The 23,686-nt window shown below is 42.0% G+C and overlaps 1 protein-coding gene across 2 annotated transcripts in view; it reads right to left on the bottom strand.

The window, feature by feature from the left end:
- Positions 1–23,686, bottom strand: part of pex7 (peroxisomal biogenesis factor 7) — a 60,673-nt gene that overhangs the window by 27,874 nt on the left and 9,113 nt on the right. For both annotated transcript variants that reach the window (XM_006793464.3, XM_006793463.3), the window contains exons 7-9: positions 17,915–18,021; positions 17,555–17,668; positions 12,648–12,703 (exon numbers count right to left, since the gene is read on the bottom strand). In XM_006793464.3, coding sequence (XP_006793527.1) covers positions 12,648–12,703; positions 17,555–17,668; positions 17,915–18,021 — 277 coding nt within the window. The remainder of the gene's footprint in view (positions 1–12,647; positions 12,704–17,554; positions 17,669–17,914; positions 18,022–23,686) is intronic.

Genomic DNA, 23,686 nt, shown 5'->3' with positions numbered 1-23,686 from the left:
CAAACCCAGTGGAAGATGGGATGCTGAGTACAAAGGATACAACAGCCTGCATATTGGGGAGGTCAGTTGCCTGAAGAATTTCCATCCACTTCTCTGCTGTTCCCTTGGACTGCCACTTTTCCTTCTCCTGATGTTCTTTGGTGAGGTGCTTCAGAAGGCTGGTTGCAGTGACACACTCTTCATAAAGCTCATCCATAGAGATGTTTAACCTGCCAATAGAGATGAGAAATTGACCTAAATCCTAAGTGGTACATAGAACATTTACAGTGGTAAATAAATGGAAAAAATGTATTGTATATGTTTATAACATTGTATAGCATTTAAACAATACAATAAGTATAGTTTATTTATTATGTATTTATCCATCCTTATATTAAGTATATGAAATCTTTGAATTTGTAAAATAGTGTATAAAAGATTGCATGTGTGTGTATATACACTCCAAACAAAGTTAATGATTATGGTTTTATTTATATATGTTATCTATCAATTGTATTTGTTTATTTTTAACCATCAATGTTATTAAAACATGGTTTATCATTTCACTGGCAAATGTTTTCTTCTTACCTGCCAGCCAGGTGAAGCCGTTCAATGATCTTCTCCATGTCATCAAAGGAAATCTTCCCAGATGCTAGAGAGAGGGGCTGCAGGTGGAAAAGCCAGTTTTCTTCTGAAAAGTCAAACCACTTCCGGACATAACTGATGGCAGTGTCTAGGAAGGCTGTAAACTCCTGCCTGGCACCATCAGCATCAGATGGCGAGAGACGCTGGAGCTTTTGTCTTGTTAGGTACCCGTAGAACCCATCATCTCTTCTCTGAATAAGTCTTTTTAGGAAACACTCCATGATGGAATAGAGGTCAACAGACGTGGTTACATTCTTCTCCAGTTTTTTCACCACTTCTTCAAACAGACACATGACATTATTACAGAAGAGGAGGTAGACTTCCACAATGTCTGCCTCTCCCTCAACTCCAGCAGCATCTTCTGTCAACTTCAGCAATTCCTTCAGGCGCCTTGGACATTCCTCACCAATGCTGATGAGATATGACTTCAGCGGGTCCCAGTTCTGCAGCAGGCGGGTGATTGCAGGGTTGAGTGACAGCCATCTTGTCACAACATGGCGCAGGATATCATGGAATTCAACGTCACAAAATTCACAGAACTCCTTCAGGGACTCTCTCCTTTTGGCAGAGGTGGAAAAGAAGCTGTATATCTTCAGGACAATATTTTCCACATCAACTGAGAGCTTGTCCAGGGCTTTTTTCACAGTGTTATGAACAATATGTGCATGGCAGTTGCCACGAAGGATCTCACTGTTGGTCTCTTTCAATTTTGTGAAGACTGAGTTGTGGATGCCATAATTTACATTTGCATTGTCAGCACTGAATGCAGAAACCTGATCTAAGGATAGCCCCACGTTTTCAAGAGAGCTTTGTATTATTTTTACTATTCCCTCTGCAGACTCATCTGGATTTTCAACAAAATCCAATATCTTGTTGACAACTCCAGCCTCTGGTGTAAAAAACTGCAAGGCCAAGGAAAACATCTTCCGATTTCCCTTATTTGAAGCATCGGTGGGAAGAGAGAATGGGAGTGGAGTTGCACCACTTTTCAATTTTTTGATCACCTCTTCTATTGCCTTTGGAGACAGGACATCTGTGACAACTGCTTCAGCTTTCGTCCTCCCACAGGACATCTTTTTGGCAATACTGGAGTCATTCAGTGTTCGTACAGTCAGTTTGAGTGCACAGTCAGCTGAGTTATAACTTAAACCGTGCTTTACAGTGTGGTAGACATGGGTCACCTCTGCAGCAGTCACCTATAAAATAGAAATATATATATATATTACAGTATATCTGTATAGTTTGTGTAGTTTATCAACTGACTTTAAAGTATAAATTACGCATGAAACTTGTAAGAAATGGGTATGGTCATATATATGTATGTTTTCAATATAATGTGTATTCTTTATATATATTCAATTCAGTAATACTTTATTAATCCCAGAGGGAAATTAGGTGTTGTTGCAGCTCAGACTAATCAAGTCTTCAAAGAGTTGTTGAAGACCACAATCACTGTGGGAAGGAAGGATCTCTGCCTTGCCTTGAAACTGAAGTCTCTTGTTGAGGTATTATTTCAGCTTTTCTAATGCTAATCACCTGCTCCCGTTTGTAAACCCGCTTGTTCCCATGATGACGCATCATAACTCATCATCATTATTCATCTATGTATTACTTTTATGTATTAGTCATCTATTCGTTGTAATCATCTATCCTTGCAGTTGTTTATTACACAAAACAAATTATATTATCACACTTCTGGCCACATAGCGCTGATATTCATTGCACATGCCCATATTAACCTTAACCAGAGGGTTTAAAAACAAACAACAACAATGTTTACATACCATATCTGCTTCTGCCGTGGCCTGGTGGACAACAAATTGGTCAAGGGTTCCTCTTTCTTTCTCGCCCCTCATATTCATCATGTGCCCACCAGTAGAAGCATGCTGCTTAACGTCAGTCAGTCCACCATGGCAAATAGAAAAAGTGCGCCGGCACACAGTGCAGTGCGCTTTATACGTGTTATCGCGCACTTTTCCCAGCCAGGTGTTTTCATTTTCCCATTCCTCCCTGTATTTTTGCAGCCTTTTTTTTTTCTTTCTAGGAGGGGAACAAGCACTGTTGGGCAAAAGTGTACTATCGTCCCAGACTTGCGCCGCAGTGTCGGTGTTTGTCTCCCTGTTGGCCATGCTGGTCATCTGTTGTCTTCCGGTATCTTCTCCGCACACGACCTTTCCTCGACCAATGAGATAAGCGGTAATCTGAATTGTTATACTCGTGCTAAGTGTGCTGTCAGCTCATTGGTCACAGAGCAGGAGAGGGGCTGGGAATTATGTTTTCAAACAAAGCGTTAAATCCATTAACATTTATAGACTTTTTGTGATTCTCCCTGTATTACGGGACAAAGTGCGTCCCTTATGAGCTCAATACGGGACGTGTACTTTTGTTTCTAAATACGGGACGATTCCGTATTTTAAGGGACGGTTGGCAACCCTACTTTGATGCCAGATGTTTGGGGTTTGTGTTTACAAGAACCACAACCAATCCAATCTTTAAGTCTTACGTCATTAGCCGTGCCTGGGCCTAAACTCGCTGCAGGTCCCTAAGTCACACGATCACTGCGGCGTCACTGAGAGTTAAAACTGTCCAACTCCTTTCATCTGTAATAAAATGATCAGCGTTGTTGCTCTACCAGGTGCAACAATTAAGTTTAACATCCAGGCATCCATGAAAACCAAATTTATGAAATGTAACTGAGTTAGAAGTTAGCAGGGAATTAGCTCGCTAGTTTACATCTAAATATAAAATATACCATGTTCTGACTGAGAGATTTGCAAAACAAATTAAAACGTACAGCTCTGCTATCACTGCCAACATAAATAAAGACAGAAACTAAATAGCAGTGACATTTGTAGGGTTACTGAAATTGCTTGTATATAATGATGTGCTACTTGATCGCTAGCGACACAGCTATGTTAGCATAATATAAACAGTGAAGCTAGATGATGAACGCTAACTTTTTTCCACTCAAAGTTAACGTGAGTGTTCCCGAAGGTTCAGGACAAATGCAATCGCATGGCAGGATGCTGTAAACGGACCGAACTTGGAGATTAGTTATTAATATACTGCTGCATGGGCTGGGCTGCAGTTACATCAAAAGGTTTTGAAAACTGAGCTTTAAAATGATTAGTGGTAATAAAACCCGAGAGAGGCCGACAGTGATCACTGACTGTTTTTAGGGGCTTGTTGAGATTAAATAGAACAAGATACAAAGCATTAAACATGTAAAAAAACACAAAAGCCTTATTAAACACAGAGTAGTTTGGGCCCGGAAGCAGGATTCATCACGTCATCACCAAAGACCGGATTCCTTCCATTAGCAGTTAGTACGAGCCAAGATAGCTTTTATCATATTGGACTAGAGCAGGGGTGGGAAACTCCAGCCTCAAGGCCCCGTCTCCTGCAGGTTTTAGATATCACCCTGGGTCAACACACCGGAATCAAATGATCAGTTCATTACCAGGCCTCTGGAGAACTTCAAGACATGTTGAGGACGCAATTTAGAGCCCCCCACCCCTGGATTAGAGTAAAAATAGGATGACAACCTCCTTGTGACGAGGGAAAGATATGATGATATGATATATGATATATGATGACGAACTGCAAGTAGTTCCAGCAACCAACTAAACCAACTAAAGGCCTAGATGTTGATCGTGTAACACCCTCAGCGTCTTTTGACTGCAGAGTAACTGCACAGATTGTCTGGTGGGAGGCAACCCGTCTCCAAACAGTTGCAGCCCAATTTGGACTGCAGTCTCTCAGACAGATTGCTCTGTCATGGTCTCAGCTGCAGGTCTTTCTGTGATGTTGGAGATCTTTGATAAACAGATGACTTATGAAGGAAGAAAAATACAATCAGTTTGATCCACCACCTGGAACGCATCTGCTAATAATTAAATCATACCTGGATAGAAGAACATGTAGGGGAACACTATCAGTCATGGATGGGCCTCCCCAGAGCCAGATCTCTGTGAGATTATCCTGACAGAGAACAGAACAAAAGGCAGAAACATCCAAAGAAGAGCTTTGAACATCCTTCATGAACCCTGGAGAACTGATCCTGAAGATCCTCACAGAGCTGACATAGAGCTGAAGAATAAAGGCACTCATACTTAATATTCACTCTGAAGCTCATTAGATTAGTACAAGCTCTGTTTTTACTGTATATGCTGTATATGTTTCCATGTTTCAATAAATTATCCACCTGCCAAGACATAAAGAATAATGGGTGGCTCAAGACTTTTACACAGTACTGTATGTGATGACTAGTTTTTTGGGGGATCCAATCATGAAGTTGCACATTCTTACTAATCAATCAATAATCACTGCAACAAAAACGAGACACCAGCAGTTATCAGACTAAATGTGAGGAAGAGGAAGTGGGATCTTCAGATTATGTTATAGATGACAGCAGGTCATGCGTTTGTGTGTTTGTGTGAACATACATGACACCCAGTGACCGTCTCGCTTAGACAAACACAACATGTTATTTGGAGAAATGAAGCTTGGCTGTCTTTTGTCTGCATTTTCCATGGTAGGTGATTATTTAGCTGCTTTTGTGTTTTATTCTATAGAACTATCCATTCACCTGTCAGCTTTGTGCATTACTATAAAACTCATTAACTCACAGCAGAGGGGGGAGGAGGGGGGTCACGAGGGCGAAAATAAAGGGCAAAGGCTGTAAAAATAACAGAACGTGTACACAACAACATTAAAGATAAGATAACAACGAGACAGAAATGTAAAGAGAGCGTGCCCATTAAGCTCATGACTCTGATCTGTTTAATTTAAACAGGAAATTAATGTTAAGGGTCTCACACACACACACACACACACAAACACACGCACGCGGCAGATTGTGTTATCTAAAGCAAACACGAGACGTTATAAAAGGAAAACATGATCTCAGAGTCTCCGTTTCAAACTAAACACCAACTCTGTGTGTTTCAAAAGAGCCCGCAGAGAAGAAAGGCTTAATTAAAAGTCATATATTTCGGATTGTGGTGCTGAAGTCAATCTTTAATATGAAGTATAATATATAAAGCAAGCCTAAAAAAAAGAAAGGAAAAGACGATTAATTACATGTATTAAATGTACCGCGATTGTTCTCTGACAGGTTTGAAATGCAGAGCTGCATTATGGATCATTTATAGCCTTAATTTTGCTAAGCTTGCAAATCTTAATCTAATTTATTTGACATTAATGTGTAGAGCGATATGAATGTAGCACAGCATTTACTCTCAGCTAGCCTGCCCCTGTCCCTGAATCTTTAAAATACAACTGAAGAACCAAAGAAGAGAAATAAAACCACAAAAACATAAAAAACACACTTGTTTTCTGGCTGGCATCACTTTACTGTGGCCTAAAAAAGTCTAAGTGTGTTTGTGCAGAGCATTTTAAACTGCATTAATACATTCATGATGAGAAAAATCCCTGAAATCTACGCCGTAACCTTCCACGTGACCTGATGTGCACCTCCCATGAAATGTAATTACACTTGAATGGCGTGCAAGGTTGGAGCATAGGGTTAAAAGGATTTTCTGGTGACATCGTAAGTTAGGGCGTAGATTTCCTGCAGAAGCCTAAATCAAACTTCAAGCACAGGACAGAAAGTGATTAAAACAACTGTGTGTGTGTGTGTGTGTGTGTGTGTGTGTGTGTGTGTGTGTGTGTGTGTGTGTATTGACCATGTTTACATATCTTTGTGAGGACCAAAAATTGGAATTCTACTATACTTGTGGGGACTAAAACCCTTATTGGGACAAAATCCCGTCCCCACGAGTTTGAAGGCATTTTTGAGACTCAAAATGTGGTTTTAGTTTCAGGGTTATGCATTCATTTTGTCAATTAAATGGCTGCACTAAGATGCAAATCTGTGCACGCATATGTATGTATGTGTGTGTGTGTGTGTGTGTGTGTGTGTGTGTGTGTGTGTGTGTGTGTGTGTGTGTGTGTGTGTGTGTGTGTGTGTGTATATTGACCATGTTTACATATCTTTGTGAGGACCAAAAATTGGAATTCTACTATACTTGTGGGGACTAAAACCCTTATTGGGACAAAATCCCGTCCCCACGAGTTTGAAGGCATTTTTGAGACTCAAAATGTGGTTTTAGTTTCAGGGTTATGCATTCATTTTGTCAATTAAATGGCTGCACTAAGATGCAAATCTGTGCACGCATATGTATGTGTGTGTGTGTGTGTGTGTTGGTATATTTGCATGTATATCCGTGAGTGTACAGGTGGATTAGGTGAGTGTTTGCTTCCACACGTGTCTCAACACAAAGGAAGGCCCACAGAAGCAGGGATATTTACTGAGTCGGAGTTCAAACCTAACGTAGCACCTTTTTTAGTACTGACCACTGAAACTGCTTAAAGTTCACTTTAGCTGCAGCAGAGGTGGTGGTGTGTTTAGGGTAATATTCACAAGCATTTAAACGTTTTCAGTTATTCACCTGATTAACTGATTAACCATTCGAACCAAATGGTTTTGGTTCAAATCAGTGAATATTTTGTGTATGATGGACAGGACTAGAAAAAAACTATTACAAGTAGCTGCGGTAACAAACTGAGTTTGAACATGCCTCACCTTTAATTTCTCTTTGCGCGGACTCATCCCTCACTCTCATTCCCAACACGTAACATGCCGACGATTTGTCATGTTTCGAGGCATCCCATATGATGCTATGATACGCGCCGGATTGTGGATGGCATACAATGGAACGACGCTCCCGGCGGTAACACACATTCCAGCCGTGTCCAACTCTAAACTTTATCCTAACCCTAACCATAACCACAATCTTAATCGTATTAGATAGTGTTTTCCAAAGCGATTAATGATTTGGAAATCATTCATCGCTGAGAACGTGTTGCTCTGCGCCCACTGTCAACCACAGGTCGCCTGGCAGGAGGCAATCTGTCTCCCAACAATCCCAGTCTGGGTTCGGAGTGACTGCAGTCCGACTCAGACAGTTTGGTGACTTTTCGAATTTCTCTTTCAGATCTGTGAGGTTCTGTCTGGACTCTGAAGGAAAGGCATTAACATGAATGCATGAAGATTTACGATTTTCACCAGTTTATCACCACAAACAGACTGCATGTAACAACCAGTTCACCCCATTCAGTCACAAACTGAATCCATCTTATTGCCATTTTATTGCCTTGACACATTTGCTTTGCAGACAGCAGCAGACCTGCTCCCCGTCTACAAAGCAACTGCTTCAGACAATGACTTTGACCATGCTGCGGTCTCAAACCATTGTTTCCCCCCCGTGACTACGACATTAATGAAACATGTTAATAATTAAAATTTCACAATGAGTGCCCAAAACATAAATAATCTATACATCCATAATCCATCCTTAACTGCTTATTTAATCTAAGTTTGCAGGGCTTGCCCAGAGACAGAGGGCCAGCAGAAAGACAGTCAATAACTCATGCTCAGATTCACACCTGCACAGAATTCAGAATGTTTGGACATGAAGGCAGTCGGAGCGCTCGCAGCGAGCGTTAGCAACAATGCTAACAGATGTTCTACTGTGACCCCAAATACCAACAAGTGAGGAAAATCACTCACTGATGTGTGTGTGGGAGCTTGTGGACCTGAATGTGAAGAGGGGCGTTTCCTCCTATTGGGGTTATTAGAGCCCACAACTGTCACATCTGAGGGATGCTTACACACACACACACACACACACACAGCTGACAATGGGTGATAATTGTCTTCATATCCTGTGTTTGGGTTACTCAACACAAAACAAACATGCATCACGTTGCTATTGAAAAAGCACACACACACACACACACACACACACACACACACACACACTGGGTATTCATATCTTGTGGGGACATGTAATCGACATAATGCTTTCCCGAGCCCCTTCTACTAACCCTAACCATGAAACTTGAATGCCTAACCCTCAGCCTAAACCTAACCATAACCCAAATGTAACTCTGTCAATAAAACCACATTTTGAGTCTCAAAGTTGTCTTCAAACTTGTGGGGACCAGGATTTTGGTCCCCACAAGTATAGTAAACTTCCAATTTTTGGTCCTCACAAAGATGTGAATGCACACGCACACACACACACACACACCTACCTGTTTGGTCAATCAATCACCTCTAGGGTGATATCAATCAGTTGCTTCCTGCTGCTGTGACAAAAACGACTTGATAACAAAACTAGGAGCAACATAGAGCTTTTAAGCTCTATGTTGCTGAGCCGTTCATCACTCTTTGTGGGTTTATGATTACAAACAGCTGCTTTCCTGTTACATGCAGGTATTAAGTCAGTTTCAAAGTGGACCCGTTCTGCTGGTTTCGCCGTGTTTTCATCTTAAGCTCTGCGTGATTTGGTGAATTACGTTTCTCTGCATGACTTAATTCCTCCTGCAGCTGACAAGACACCAAACAAAGGATGAAAGGAGAGATTGGTGGCGAGCTGAAAGAGGGGGCCCGCTGAAATAAACAGCAGACATTTAAGATGCCAAACATAACTGAGGGAAAACATCTAAAACGCCAAAGGGAAGACGGACAGCTCAAAGCGGGACGTGCCGATAGCTGGCTCTGTGTCAGACCCCGTGTTTTATTGTTTTATTGATCCGAGCTTTAATTGGCTCAGATACTCTATGTAGACTGCTGGGCTGGGCTGCCCTGACACACACACACACACACACACACACACACACACACACAGATATTACCACCTGCCAGATTCCAGCAGATTTTTGCTTGCGGCTGTGAGCTTGTCAGCATATGCAGTCCACAGAAACACTAAGAAAGCACCAAACAAAGGTTTTTACTGTTGCCGTCCTTTACAATGAAGCCCGAGGCTGCAGAGAAAGATTTCTGGCATAAAAGTGACGAATACAAATAATTTAGGACAATAAATTCTTAAAAACACTTTGCATATGCAAGGAAGGTTTGCTGAATACAAACAGGCAGCAGCACTTCAACACTCAAATTATACCATGCAACACAAGCACTTTAAATACTTTCATGTTTTATCTATTAGGCAGAAACTCACTAACCCAAACAGAGCCCTGATTGCGGCGACGCGAAGCACAAGAAGAACAAAATCAATCTAAAACAAGACCAAGAGCACAAAACCAATTCCACAACTGGATAATCATAATGGACTCGGGCTGGGATCACACGAAGAAACAGAAGAATCCAAAAGAATGTGTTTACAAGTTTTATTTATATACCACCGAATCACAACAACTGTTGCCTCCGTTGTTTCTCCATCAGTACTTTATATTGTAAAGATGATAATACAGAGAAAGAGTGAGAAGGAAAAACTCCCTCGGTCGCATATCCATCACTTATTTATTCTGGTCAAAGCTGATTCTGACTAGAAAAAATTTTAAAGACCTGAAGAGGCAGTGGAACCAGAGAGAGACTACATGAAGGAAAAGTTTGTGCCAAGGACAAAATTAAGTGCCCAACCAGACTGAAAGCGATCTAAACTTGGTCTGAACTGATTCTGGTATTTATTTTTCATATGAAAACGCTGTAGGTACAGGTAGTGGTTTCCTAGTTACCTCCAGCTGCTTATTACCACATAATGGACCTTGTTACAGATGTGTTATCTGAAACATCGTTTAGACTTTTAAAGGCGGGTGTCATTATGTCAAAGTTTTATTTATAACTTGAGACTTCACTCATCATGATAATTGTAATCAAGGACACTTCATATCAACCAAAGCTGATCTTCTGTATAATAAAGAATAAATTTAATGAATGAAGCATTAAAATTCGTTCCCATTTCAGCCTTTAATACTTATAATCATTCAACTGTTTTCATATCATGTTAGCATGAGAGTCTTTCCCATCTGTACCTCTCAACATCATCATTGTATTTATTATAATCGTATCTGAGGTTGTCCGCAAACTACAGAGGGAAGAGAAAATAAGTGGAGGCCACACAGCAGCATCGCTTCTGCAGGGACGGCTGGACGGATGGAGATACCGGATCTCACGTCAGCATCTTCTTCACTGGCTGTCATTATGTAAAGCTAACACTGTTAGCAAAGCATCTGAAAGAAGCTTGTGTCTCTTAAAAAAATCAATTTTAGATCATCTTCCATCCGGCAGCTCTGCATAATTAGCATATAAGCTTCACATCCTCTCTTTATTAAAGATAAACTTAGAGTTTGAATGCTTTTTGTTAGTTTCTTAAGCGTGTGCAGCACAGAGATGCATCGAGCAACATGAGCAGAGACCCGCTGTCACTCATTTTCCATCATACATCCACTGTTACAACCTTCTTAAAACATCATCCCTGCAAACTAAACACTCCCTCAGCTTTCCGGTTGCTCCAAACACTCAAGTCAACCAGTTGTTTCTGTCCCGTTAAGCTGTATGATGTCACAGAGAGGGCGTAACCCTAAAGTGGTCATCTCGGGGCAGAGTGATCCGCCTGGTTCGAAAGAGATTGCGGCCAGCTCTGGGAACCCCTCTGAGAATTTCTCAGAACTTGAAGCAACATCTTCAAATGAGTTATTTTGTCAGAACAACAGTCCCCAAAACAAACACATTCCTCACATTAGAGAAGAAAAAAGCCCAAAATGATCAAATTTTTAACTACCGAGTGGCTTAAATGACTCATCGACTGCCAGACTGCTTCCTCATTCGTTTTCCTTTCACTGATTAATCACTGTTAAACAACGTCTTGCTCCAGGCCGGACAACAGGGCAACCTCACCCTTCATCCATCTAACTGCGTCTGTTTATCCATCATCTGCCCGCACAGCCTGACAGACGCACAGAACAACATCGATTCCTCTGTGGTTTTAAAGAGCCGAGCGGACAGAGAGGACTCCAAAGCGGACAGAGAGGATGGATCAGATATATTCTCATGAGAAGCACAGAGGCAGTCTCCCTTGAAATTACACATTTTATTAACTCATCCTCTGCGGCCCAATAAAGGAGCAGCTCATCCTCCATCTCACACACTGGTTAACTTCACCGCAAATTATCCCTCAGTGTCCTGACTCGTTGCTTCTGCCATGATGAGAAGCCCTTTGGCAGTAACTGAAAGGAAAGGAGCAGAAATACTGTGCAGGCCACATCACATCGCCGCTCCTTTAACCTCGAAACCTCCTTTCAAAGAATCAAATTTGCATGACAAAAACTTTACAGGTTATCTTAAAGACCCAGAGAGGAGACTCATTTCTGCAGAAATGTTAACATTACTCTGCGGGTGTAGGTCATCCACACCGTGCACATGCTGCACGCCCCAGCCCTGAAATAACCGCTGGCATCTGGATTCCTCTTTGTAACTTAAAGCCGACCTCGGAGTTTATTTGTCCAGAGTAGATGCTCGTTCTTCCACATGATGTACTGGCTCACTGGGAATTTGGACTTTTTCTGTGAAAATGTGAAATCAAAAATATTTGTGCTAGTGTGGAGACACCAATCCAGCAAGTTCACACTCATCCTTTGGTACCCAGGGCTTTCAGCTGGGGGGTAAAAACAAGCGGAAACCACCAGAGTTTGCTCGTGTTTTTGTCCATTTTGTCTCAAGTGAAGTCGAAGTCATTTATTTAAGTCTGATTTATTTGAGATGTTTCAAATTTCAGATTAAACTTTTGATTTCTGGCATCCACTGCAGCTCACAATGTTAATCATTTCTAAATACGCCTGTTGTGAATAATGTTCTGCATTAACCTCCGGAACTGAATAACTAAAGAGCAAAGCGACGTCAGGCCCATCATTTTTAAACATCTTGAACTATTTGTTCACATCTTTATTTTCTTTGTTTAACGTGTAAATGAGCTCAGTGGGGTTCATGCTTTGCTTTGCTCTCTAATGTTTTCTCTCCATTTCTCTGTGCAAACACATTAAACTTGTAGAGCGGCTTTCACAAAATGATGTGGAACAAAATGACATGCACACATGCTGCAAACTCTGCTCAGCCTCCACATGCAAGAGAACCTTGTTTAAAGGTCCTTAAACAAACAAAGCTCAGTTGCCACTTCGTGAACAGGTCGAAAAGACAGAAACGCCACAGGTGATCTTACCTGACAGTGAAGTCATACGAGCAGGACGCCAGCACAGTCGTATCAAAGGGAGAAAACTGCAGGAAAAGGAACAAAATGGAAAACGCTTTATTGAGATCGTGTTTCCAAAGGAAGAAAGGAAGAATATCAAGTTATCAACTTTAACCTCCATCACGAACACCTGCTGCTTTCCTCAAATATTCATAATCTGATTACAAAGAAACAATAATATGTAATAATGTGAAGGGGAGTCAAAAACCCTCCAGAGGGACATGCTGCAGACCTTTTAACCTTAAATCAGCGTGGAGGTGAAGGAGGTAGGGCATGTTTGACAGTTTGAAGGTTTAAATGAAAAAAATGACACATTTTACAATGTGTCGTTGGAGCTTCGAGCTCCGCTGTGCACACACAAGATAATAACCACAACGTGAAAAAGTGCTGAAATGTTTTAGGCTTTTAAAGTAAAAATTACTGTGTGTGTTTTACAAAAACGCCAGTAATAACTGCAGTTTTCCTTTCAGAACATGCAGAACAACAGAAGACGCTGCTCAGTTTGTGCTTCATGCACATTCCACTGTTTCTGATGCCGAGCTCTGGTTTGTCCCCATCATCAAAACAAACAAACAAAAAAAAAAACAACTACATTTTCGTCTCCATCATAAAAGAAAAACAGCTTCCGGCAGGCTGAGCAGAGTTTGCAGCATTTCTCTGCTCAGCAGTTTGTGCAGAGACACGGAGAGCCTGCGAGGAGTCCACGGAGAGCGATTTCACAGACGAAGCACTCCCAAATTAATTTATTCGCTCATTTGTTCCCCTCTCTGCGTCTGACAGTTTCACCTTTCATATCGAGTCCTGGCCTCGTTTAACATCCTTCTCTTTACTGCACTTCACGTTCATTTAACGCTGCTTTACTTGCAAACACATTTATTACCAAAGTAAAACCCGGGCAGCTGTGACGATGCAGCAGAAATGTTTGGTTTGCAGGTAAGCTGCTCAGAAACTGCTCACCAAGCAGCAGCTGGCAGGGCTGTAAAGTAAAGGCATCACAGAAGCACCAAAAACCGCACTTCCTATGACGTCCACTTAAGGCTGCCGGCAGCAGTGAGTCGGTCCTCATAGCATGGCTTAAAGATCGAGGCGGGGCCGCTTTACCTGACAGGTAGAAATCGACACAGGTGGGTGTAGCTTACAGACTGTCCACAAGTCTGGTGACATTCTACCATCTGATCTGTTATTTAGCAGCAGTTAGCAGATGTGTGTGTCTGTGGGGTTTATATTCCCTCATTATCTCGTTCAGACACAACTTTATGCGCCCAACCAGGACAATGTAGTGAAAAACGATAAAAAAAAAATCAAGGCTTTGAATGAGGACTCAACAAACCAGTGAGTGAGGTCACAGTGAAATATCCATTGATAGTTTACCCCAGGTTTGGTTTGGCTGGAGTTTGAGTGAGGAGCCTTCCACCTGTAAAGCCAGAGCAGTACGCAAAACGGACTGAGCACGCTGTGACTCGTGTACTTAGAGACAGGGATTCTTCTTTTCTCAGAGGTTCATTACGTGCTGATCACTCGTCTGTAAGAAACTCGCTCGCTCGTCCTGAATTTTTGATGTGACAGCCGAACAGAAGCGCCGCGGTCCGCCTCTGTTCATTGCTTTATTTTTATCTCGTTACGCTCCTGCTGCCGATCACCTTGTTTGTGCTCCCTGCAGAGAATCGATACAAGCTGACAGATTTGCAAACGGTGACAAGCAGTTTCAGAGCAAGTCTCCTCGATCGATGGGGTACACCTGTGCTGAAAAAGCCCACAGCAGCAGCTCGACGGGCTGAACCTTTAAAATAACAGCCTGTCTGATCTGAACAGGTCATTGGGGCAGGCACGTGCAGAGGGGGGGCTAGAGGGGCTTGGGCACCCGCCCATTTCCTGATGGGTGCCCAAAGTGCCCTTTTGTTGAGGCACCTTTTTTTTAAAAAAATGTTGTTGTTTTTTTGTTTTTTTTATGTGTGTGGGCGTGCGGAGTCCGGTCTGTGCCCCTCAACAATAATATTTAACTTTTAATCACAGTTTTGCTAAATAAAAGGATCTGGCTTGCATCAGTCACATGATCACATTTAACCAATGATCGCCCTTGACGGCAGAACGCGCTGGTTATGAGCCGGGAACGAGCTCACAAAGAGCACGCGCATTTTTAGCGGTCCGGAGCTGTAGGAGAAACACAAGTTAACTCAGAGACACAGACCGATGCGACAAAACCAGTAAGTAGGTGTACAGCGTACACTGTAGTGTATAGGACACAGGAGTATTAGCTTATTATGTACATGTTGGTAAGCTGTCTTGTTGCAACTGACGAACTGAAACAAACGAGCGTGCTGTGTGTGCAACAGCGCGACAAACATTACCTGTCCTTTTATTAACTGCACAAGTAGTGCTGGTCATAGCTGCTGGCTACCTGTGTAAGGCTGTCATGGGTCTGTAGTTCTGTCACCGTTTTAGGGAACATATTTAGTTTTAAAGTAAGTTTCCGGGCTTTTCCTGCCTTTCTGGAGGGATTATATTTCACTAAAAACGATCTAATATGCATGTCCACATAATTATGCATTATTATAATTATATTAAAAAACACACGCTGTATTTTAAAGAACATACATTAAGAAGCAGATTATATTAGATTTATATTTTAAATAAGACAAAATTTGGTTTTTACAGCAGTAAAATTATTGTATCTCTACAGTTTAAAAATGTAATAAGCTTTGCCCCTGCACAGAGTGGATCGTGAAACAAATGGAATCATCATAATGACATTATTTCATATTTATTACTTCCCCCTCCTCATTGCTTTATTATTGTAGCTCTAGTAATAAATAATAATGTAAGGATTCTGGATCAGCACCGTGATGCCCATAGTATATACAGTATTCTGAAGAAGGTCTAAAATGTCACTGTGTGTGCGTGCATGTGTTTGTTTTATGTATATGGATTTTTTTAAATTATTACTCATGATATAACATTGTCCAGACATGCCTGGTAAGGACATGAGGAGGAAACAGTAGGAGCTGTGTGAGGCTACTAAAGGCAGTACTATAACATTTTTCTGTCATTATTTTATTATAGATTAAGTGCAAGAGTTGTTAGGTGTGGATAATTAGATTATAGTTTATTGCAATAGCAAGTTGTGCCTTGTTCTCACATAGACAGCAAGTGGAGAGTGATATATGAAATGGTGGGATGGAAGGAAGAAGAGAAGCAAAGAGTGATTCACAGGCAGAGCCTAAATTATTTCTCACGTTTTTTGTTGCTTTATGGTTCCAAGTGCTGTCACCAATCTTTGCATTTTGTTATTATCTCATGACACTTGTTTAATCAGCTACCATCTCTCCTATGGACTTTTTAATGTCTACAGTCTCAGATCAACACAGCCCTGCCCTTCCCATATTAGATTATTGATGAATGTGTGTTGTTGTTATTCAGCCTGGTTCAATGTGCCCCATTTTAACTTTGAGCACCTGCCCCTTTAAACCTCTCTGCACGGCCCTGCATTGGGTTTTTTTTTCTTGACTCTTGAACATTCAAATGTCAGTGAATCTGCCAACAGTCAACAAGAATGATATCAGCCGATATCCATGTTTGGCCAATATATCAGTGTATCCCTAATGAGGATCACAGTTACTGGGAATGAATGAGTCTAAGCAGACTCTGCGTGATTAAATGCAGAATGTTTATGGTTATTATGCTGTGAACATGCTGACCTGTAACCTGGAGAGCTTCTGTGTGCTTCGCTAGATATGAAATTCTCAGACTTTATCTCAGCATGTTCCTTTTTATCCCGTTCTGGTGACCCAGTGTGTGTTATGAACGCTTTATTATGGAGAATGGCTCTCCATATGTCCATCTAGTTTTTCCACTTCTTCGTACATTCCCTCATGCCCATTCCACCCAATCTGATGACATCGGTGAGTCCTCATTTTGATGCTATAATTATTTTTCCTTTTACTGAAACAGGGAGTGTTGTTCTCTCACTGATAAATGTAAAAAAAAACACAGAGAAAAGGTGGCAGAATCGACAGTAGTGAAGATTCACGACGTGGTTATGTTTCAGGGAAGTGCACGTCAGGGTACGGTGCAGTGTTTTAGAGAGGTCTGTGGTTACGACGTAGCGCCGATGCCACAATAAGTCTGCACGAAATCTGCCTCAGTGTGATGTCCTCCAAGAGAGTGCATGCGTGCGTGCGTGTGCGTGTGTGTGTGTGTGTGTGTGTGTGTGTGTGTGAGAGAGAGAGAGAGTGAGAGATCAGCGCACACGTCACTGCACACACACACACACACACACACAGTCTAGCACGAGAGTGAGGTCTTATTAGCACCATTTGGTTGGGTGTTTTGACGCTGTCAGACTTCACACAACATCTCGACCAACACACACACACACACACACACACACACACACTTGGAGGACATTACACTGATGCAGATTACAGTGAATATGCTTCAGCGGCACACACTTAGGCTACGTCTACACTAATCCGGATAAATTTGAAAACGGTGTTTTCATCTAAAAATGCTCCGTGTCCACACTATCATTTTCAATCGTTTCAGAACAGTTGTTCATCCACACTGAAACGGCTGAAAGGCTTACATTCCTGCATTGCGCATTCATGAAACTTAAGACGATTCAACCTCTGTTATTTGAGAATTAAAGAATTTGAAGAAAAGCTATCAGTACAAACTGATATTAATCTTTAATAGGGCCGTCAAAATTGAGAGCAAACAAAACATCTGCCCTATAATGCCCTCTGCTATCTTAGTTTCATTGGTCACATGACTGCATCATAGAACTAAAATGTGTCATTGTTTCCAAAAGTCTCCGTTTATGCGGTCTGTGTGTGACGCGAAAACATTTTTCATGGTTATGGTTGGGGGTAAGGGGCTACCTTGAGTCTGCGGATGGCGTAGGTGTGTCCCAGCAGTTGATTGACAGGCTGCCGGATGTTCCTCAGGTCCCACACACACACAGTACAGTCCACTGAACCTGTGGCCACAACATTCTGCAGACAGACACCAGCTAATCTTTACAAAGCTAACCGGGTTAAAGGTCACAAAATCAGATGTAATTTTAGTGTTTGATGCAGACAGTAAAATGCATTTAAACAAACACACTTCTCTGTATAAATGAAGGCTGGCATAGAGGTTTTTAAATGTATTGTTTGTTTGTTTTTAAGTATCTTTTAAACCAAATATGCCATTTAATATATGGAACCTTTTAACCAACTGAACAACTGGAGGGCCTGTACCTGGTCATATTTGCACCAATCACAGCTGAGGATCTCTGCCTTGTGCGCTGGGATGGCCAGTCTGCACGCCGCACCCTTCACATCCCAAATTCTGAGCGTCCCGTCACCTGAGAGTACAAATAGAAAGAGAAGAGTATTTGAGTTTATATAATATATCCAGGTGTTTTTGTGTAAATATACCTTGTTTTTTTCTGTTTCCTCAGTTTTATCGCCTTACCTCGCTCTGTATTTGTTCTATTTTATTTCACACACAGTCAATCCAATATATCTTTATTTGTTTGAGAGTCAGCAATAAAAGTGTTTGGTTAGAGCAGCTCAACCTGCAGGAGTTTCTGAGAGCTTCTCCTATCATATCTGCTGACATGGGGGAAGAATCAATTCAGGATGCCTGAAAATGACTGAAAACACATTTCCTGCAGAAAAAGAAAGAAAAGGCGTCCAGACAGCTGAGATTTAGGCAGAAACTTCACATACCACTGAAAAACGCTCAATGATGAAGACAAACTATGGAAATGGAGGGCTTATAATATGACCTTCTACTGGATTTACATTTGTCCCATTATCAATGTGCTGATCCCAACTCACTCGCCATCAGCTATGAAGTGAAATAAACTTCTGAGGTGAAGAATTTAAGAGAAGGATGTGAAAGAAGTCAGGTGGAGACAGAAAGTAAAAGGAGGTTAATTGAGGGGAACACTGCTGCCAGTGTTTCGAGTTCCTGCTGACGTCAGCTTTTATTTTAGCGAGTGAGCTCCTTCATTTCATCGTCTCTCATGAGTTATGGGACTCATTTCAGGGACCACTCATTATGGCATCCACCCAACTCTGTGTGTGTGTGTGTGTGTGTGTGTGTGTCAGTCTGACAAAATTCCCAAAAAATGCGAATTCCAAATTAAAAGCTGATTTTAAATCTGAACCTCTGTCCCAACGTGATAAACTCAGACTGACCAGAATGTTCCTACTGGTCAACACACACACACACACACACACACACACACACACACACACACAGAGAAAAGTGTGTGTGTGAGTTTCTGGGCAGAGGTTGAGGGTTTGCCAACACACTGCGACAATCATCAAGCAGAACTTTTACACCCCTCCTCCTCCTACTCTTCCTCCTCCTCCTACTCTTCCTCCTCCTCCTCCTCTTCATTCAGAGGTTTATTCAAACTGCAGTGAAGACCTTTGCCGACCTGGCAGCAGTTTTTTTACTTCCGTCTTTAAAAAAGTTGACTGTCACAGACTAAGGCTGAAGCCACAGCAGAAAAACCTGCAAATAAAACTGACGGAGCTAAAACCTCCAACCGACTCCCATTCAGAAAGCTTCACCCTTGAAATACCAGTTTTACTTCTATGACTACATCCTGGTTCCCTGTGCTGACGGTCCGTGAGTCAAATCTGAAAGCTTGTGTCCTTATTTCTGTCATGCTCAGTACATCTACTGTTTCAGTCAGTTTGCACACCGTATGTTCCACTGTTCCCATATGGAAAAGAAATCTTATAAAAGACTTGCATCAGATTTGGCTTGCTTCATATAGTGAATCATATAAGGCTTATATGATTTACTCATGAAAGTGGCCACTTTCGCATTACTTTCATATATTGTTTTAGGAAGTATCCAAAACATACAAGTTTCATTTATATAATTTTTCAAGGGATCTTATATCTGTTTTCACTCTGTATGCTTTTCATACAAGTTTCACACAAGACAGATACAAACTTTACAAGATTTATATATCTTTTCAATATGGGTTGGCTCTGAGTGATGTCAAGGAGGGTGGGCGTCCTTAACCTGGTCATGATGGCCATCCACCCGTTTGTGAGGAGCGTCCAAACAGAAGAACACTGCATCCTAACGCTTATTTCAGACAGAGGATGAACTGAGAGGTGCAACCAGACCAGCATGACATGAAGGACTGCAGCTTTATCAGACAGCACAAGTGATGAAGTCAAACGTGTTGTCTTGCATGTTCCTGAGTCATTGTAATGATGGAAGGACTGAGGCGTGAAGTCAGAGTTGGGTTAGGGTTTGGCTCTCAGCTGTGATGGTTTCAAGCTTTAGAAGCTTGGGAATAAACCCAGTGTTGACATTTATTCTGGCAGAGCTTTATTTAAATTTGTAATAATGTCAAAGAGCCAAAGAACACGGATGGGGGATAGAAGTTGGGGCCACGTACCTGGGAACAGAATAAATGTGGCTAACGGGCTTGTGTGGGCGGCTCTCCTGAAACAACGCCACCTGAAGCCCGTTGGAGGCCGACGGGCTGAATAATCAGCTCCAGGACAGATTAAAGAGCAGGCCGAGGGGAACCGCTTCTCCCAGGCTTCACCTCCTGTTTGCTGACCAGCACATTAATCTCCTTCTCTTCTTCGCTCCTTGCACCTCCTCTTTAATCCCAGCAATGGCTCTGCACCCTCCCTCAGCATCCCTCCACACGGCTCTTCATCGATTCTTTGAGTAACATTTTAACCCTTTAACCCTTATCCTCCTCTTCCTCTCTGGTTCTTTTTCTCATTCACACTCTGAGGTGTGTGTGTGTGTGTGTGTGTGTGTGTGTGTGTGTGTGTGTGTGTGTGTGTGTGTGTGTGTGTGTGTGTTCTGCAGTGCTGACTTCTGTAAAAGGGTCACGGTTTATTACACCTATAATCGCTGCTGTATCAGCAGGTTCAGCTAATACACACAGACACACCTGCAGCCACGTTTTAGCGTCTAACACTTTTTTTTTTTTTGAGTCAACTGTCCAATTACGCTTGCTCTTTGTAAAGAGGGGGCTATGTATAATTATATAAGAGTCACAAATCCAAACCCTTCCTCCAGTTTGGACACGAATGCAGAGAGTCTGCGCTTTAAGCTCGTATTATGTAACACAAATAAATAAATGAGAAACAGATTTCTGTGTTTGATTCCAACCACAGCAAACCTTCCCTTAAGGATGAAATTCAAGCTCTTCAACTGTGAGAGAGCGCGAGAGAGAGAGAGAGCGAGCGCGAGAGCAAGAGAGAGAGAGCGAGAGAGAGAGAACTGCTGTGGCTGCAGATCAGAAACGAGGAGTCAAGACGCCCAACAGCTGATAAAAGCTTGAAGAGTTTGGTCCATCCACACTCAGCAAACTCATCTCACTTAATGACTTTACAGTGCATCAGGAAAGTCTTTGTTTCAACACCAGAGTTTCTTTTTTTGTGTGTGTTGAACTGTGTGTGTAGAACGTCTGTGTGTGTGTGTGTGTGTGTGGACCACAGTGTGGTTACATCATTCTGGTCCACACACACACACACACACAAAGTCATCATGTACTGTTTTCTGAATACACCCCTGTCAACACTAATATAAGCGTTATTATACACATAATATATGTAGGTGGTTAAAACGCTTAAACAAACGACACTAAAACAAGATTTGGGACCAAAAATCTCACATCTAAATCTCGCTTAAAAAAGGTCTCTAGAGAATTTGGTGGTCAAAAAGAGCCGTCTGATTCCAAACTGGTTCCAGCTGCTGATGGCATCTCTGCTGGCTAAACCTCTGGACGGGGGAGCACTGCTCTCTCTTCACGCCTTACTATTTGCATTTTAAAACCTTTTTTCTCGTTTCACTTGAATTTCCAGAGTCCAGGCTAAATGTGATCACAGCAAGTGTGTGGGAGACTGTAGCAAAGAGGGTTCAAATAAGCTGCAGGAGGAGCTGCAAACACAAAGATTTACATGATTGTTTTCAGTGGCAGACGGAGATCAACCACCTCCAGAGCTTATCTGAAGCACCGTGACCACTGGTTCAAACGAGCACGCGTGCAGTTTCATCGCATCTTTGATCAGAGCGAGCTGGCACTGCAGCAATCAAGCAGAGGAATTACACGCAGACGAACAGCTTCTTTATATTCTGAGATTACTTTCCGTCACAGCTGTGCTCGTGTGCAGGAGACAACGAAGAGAGGTGGCTGGTAGATGAATGTAAAGCCTTCAACATACACAAATAAATGTGGGCTTTGCTGACTCACAAATCCAAGCATCTCAGCAGCTTTGTCTCCAGTAAAAACCATGAAATGCAATCAGCTCATTAAAATGAAGGATGCTGCACAGAGTTCAACAAGTTTGTGGAATGAGTCCATAAAATCTACCATACCTGCTTTTAATTTGGTCCATTACTCATCCATTTTGGGATTTCAGCAAAGGCTTCACACTTGCAGAGATCAAACATCCAGCCAGCTGCCTGAAGGTGGATCATCAGGTGAGGAACACTCGCAGGGTTGTGCACCATGACTTCCTTCCCCAGGTCAGACTGTTAGCACAGAGTCTGCTTTAACATCCTGAAGCATCTGAAGGACATGACCCAGAGCGTGCACTGAAAACAGGATTTTCTCTCCTTTCTGGTAACGATGGGTCCGTGTAGCTGCTCCCTGGATGCACATCCAGTTTAAAAGTGGCAGAGATGTGAGCATGTGCACTCAGTGCTGAGATGAACCTTTAAAACTTTAATGCAATGACCAGGAAATAAACTGAAGGAAGAATTGCCTTGATTGGTAAGTTGTTATCAACCATTGGTTACTTTATCTCTGAGATAATTATCCATTTGCACACTGATTTGCAATTTCATTCATTTTAAAAAAAAAACTTAATTGTTCATATTCTAGGATCACTGGTTTGATACCAGCTGGAGTAGATCCAGCGTGCACCAGCAGGAGCGATCGGACAAAGTTTAAATCCAGTTTCTATTTTTATGGGCTGAACTTTTTGATTGCACCTGTAATTTTACAGGCTTTCTGTCAATATGATGGACAGAACGCGAGTGACCATTGTTTATTTAACCTCAGTCGTTCTGGGCCTTTTTTTAAATACAGGAAACAGGAATGACACGTGTAGGTGGAGTCTGAGTTAAACACAGTTCATTGAAAGGTCAGAGTTTAACTGCTGATTACTGAAGCTTTGATTCACTGAGAGCTCAGAGCGACTAACCAGCACTGCAGACACTAGAGGAGACCTGGAGGGCAGATCGAAGCCTAACAAACAGACACGGACCCTCATCTGATTCTCAGGCTGGAGGTGGGGATCTTTGTCTGCCACTGAATCGAGCTAAGCGGAAAGAGAAACGAGAGGACTGAGGAGGAGGCAAGGAACAAAAGAGGAGGCAAGGGAGAGAAGCAGTGAGGAGCATGGAAACCCAGATAAGCTTATCGGAATGAGACACCATCTGCACCACGCCTTCACCGTATCTCCGCTTCTCCCGGTTTGTCACTTCCTTTCTCTTGAAAGTCATGAGTGGCTGTAGCCTCTCAAGCTAACACTAAGTGCCACCAGAGGGGAAGCCGTAAGATAGAGATAAGGTGGCAAAGCTCCACCATACACTAATCATAGGTAGCTGTGCTTGAAAACTCATCCATCCAGCCATCCCTCTCAGTTATTATCCGACTCATAAGTCATAACAGAAAATACAAAAATATGAATTTTGATTTAAACCCCTAATAACAAGTAATAATAACTATATAATAATAATAATAATAATAATAATAATAATAATAATAATAATAATAATAATAATGCACAGAGAGCATAATCCAAGGCGACCTGTTGTAGGGTAGCTTTGCATGATTCACAGGTCAAAATAATCCATATGGATCTCATATTGCATTTCCTCAGTCATCCTCTGTCTCAAATAAGGGATATTAGCTCCTCCCCCCTTTAAGGCAGCCGTCTTCTGATTGGTTATCCCTGCAAACAGCAGGTTGGATGGTCTCAAAGTTGAGTTTAAAGTTATTTTAAAAAGAACAGCAGAGCTAC

Source organism: Neolamprologus brichardi, chromosome 15, assembly GCF_056152115.1.
Source record: "Neolamprologus brichardi isolate AB-2024 chromosome 15, ASM5615211v1, whole genome shotgun sequence".
Classification (NCBI taxonomy): Eukaryota; Metazoa; Chordata; class Actinopteri; order Cichliformes; family Cichlidae; genus Neolamprologus; species Neolamprologus brichardi.
This window is presented reverse-complemented; position numbering and strand designations above follow the sequence as displayed.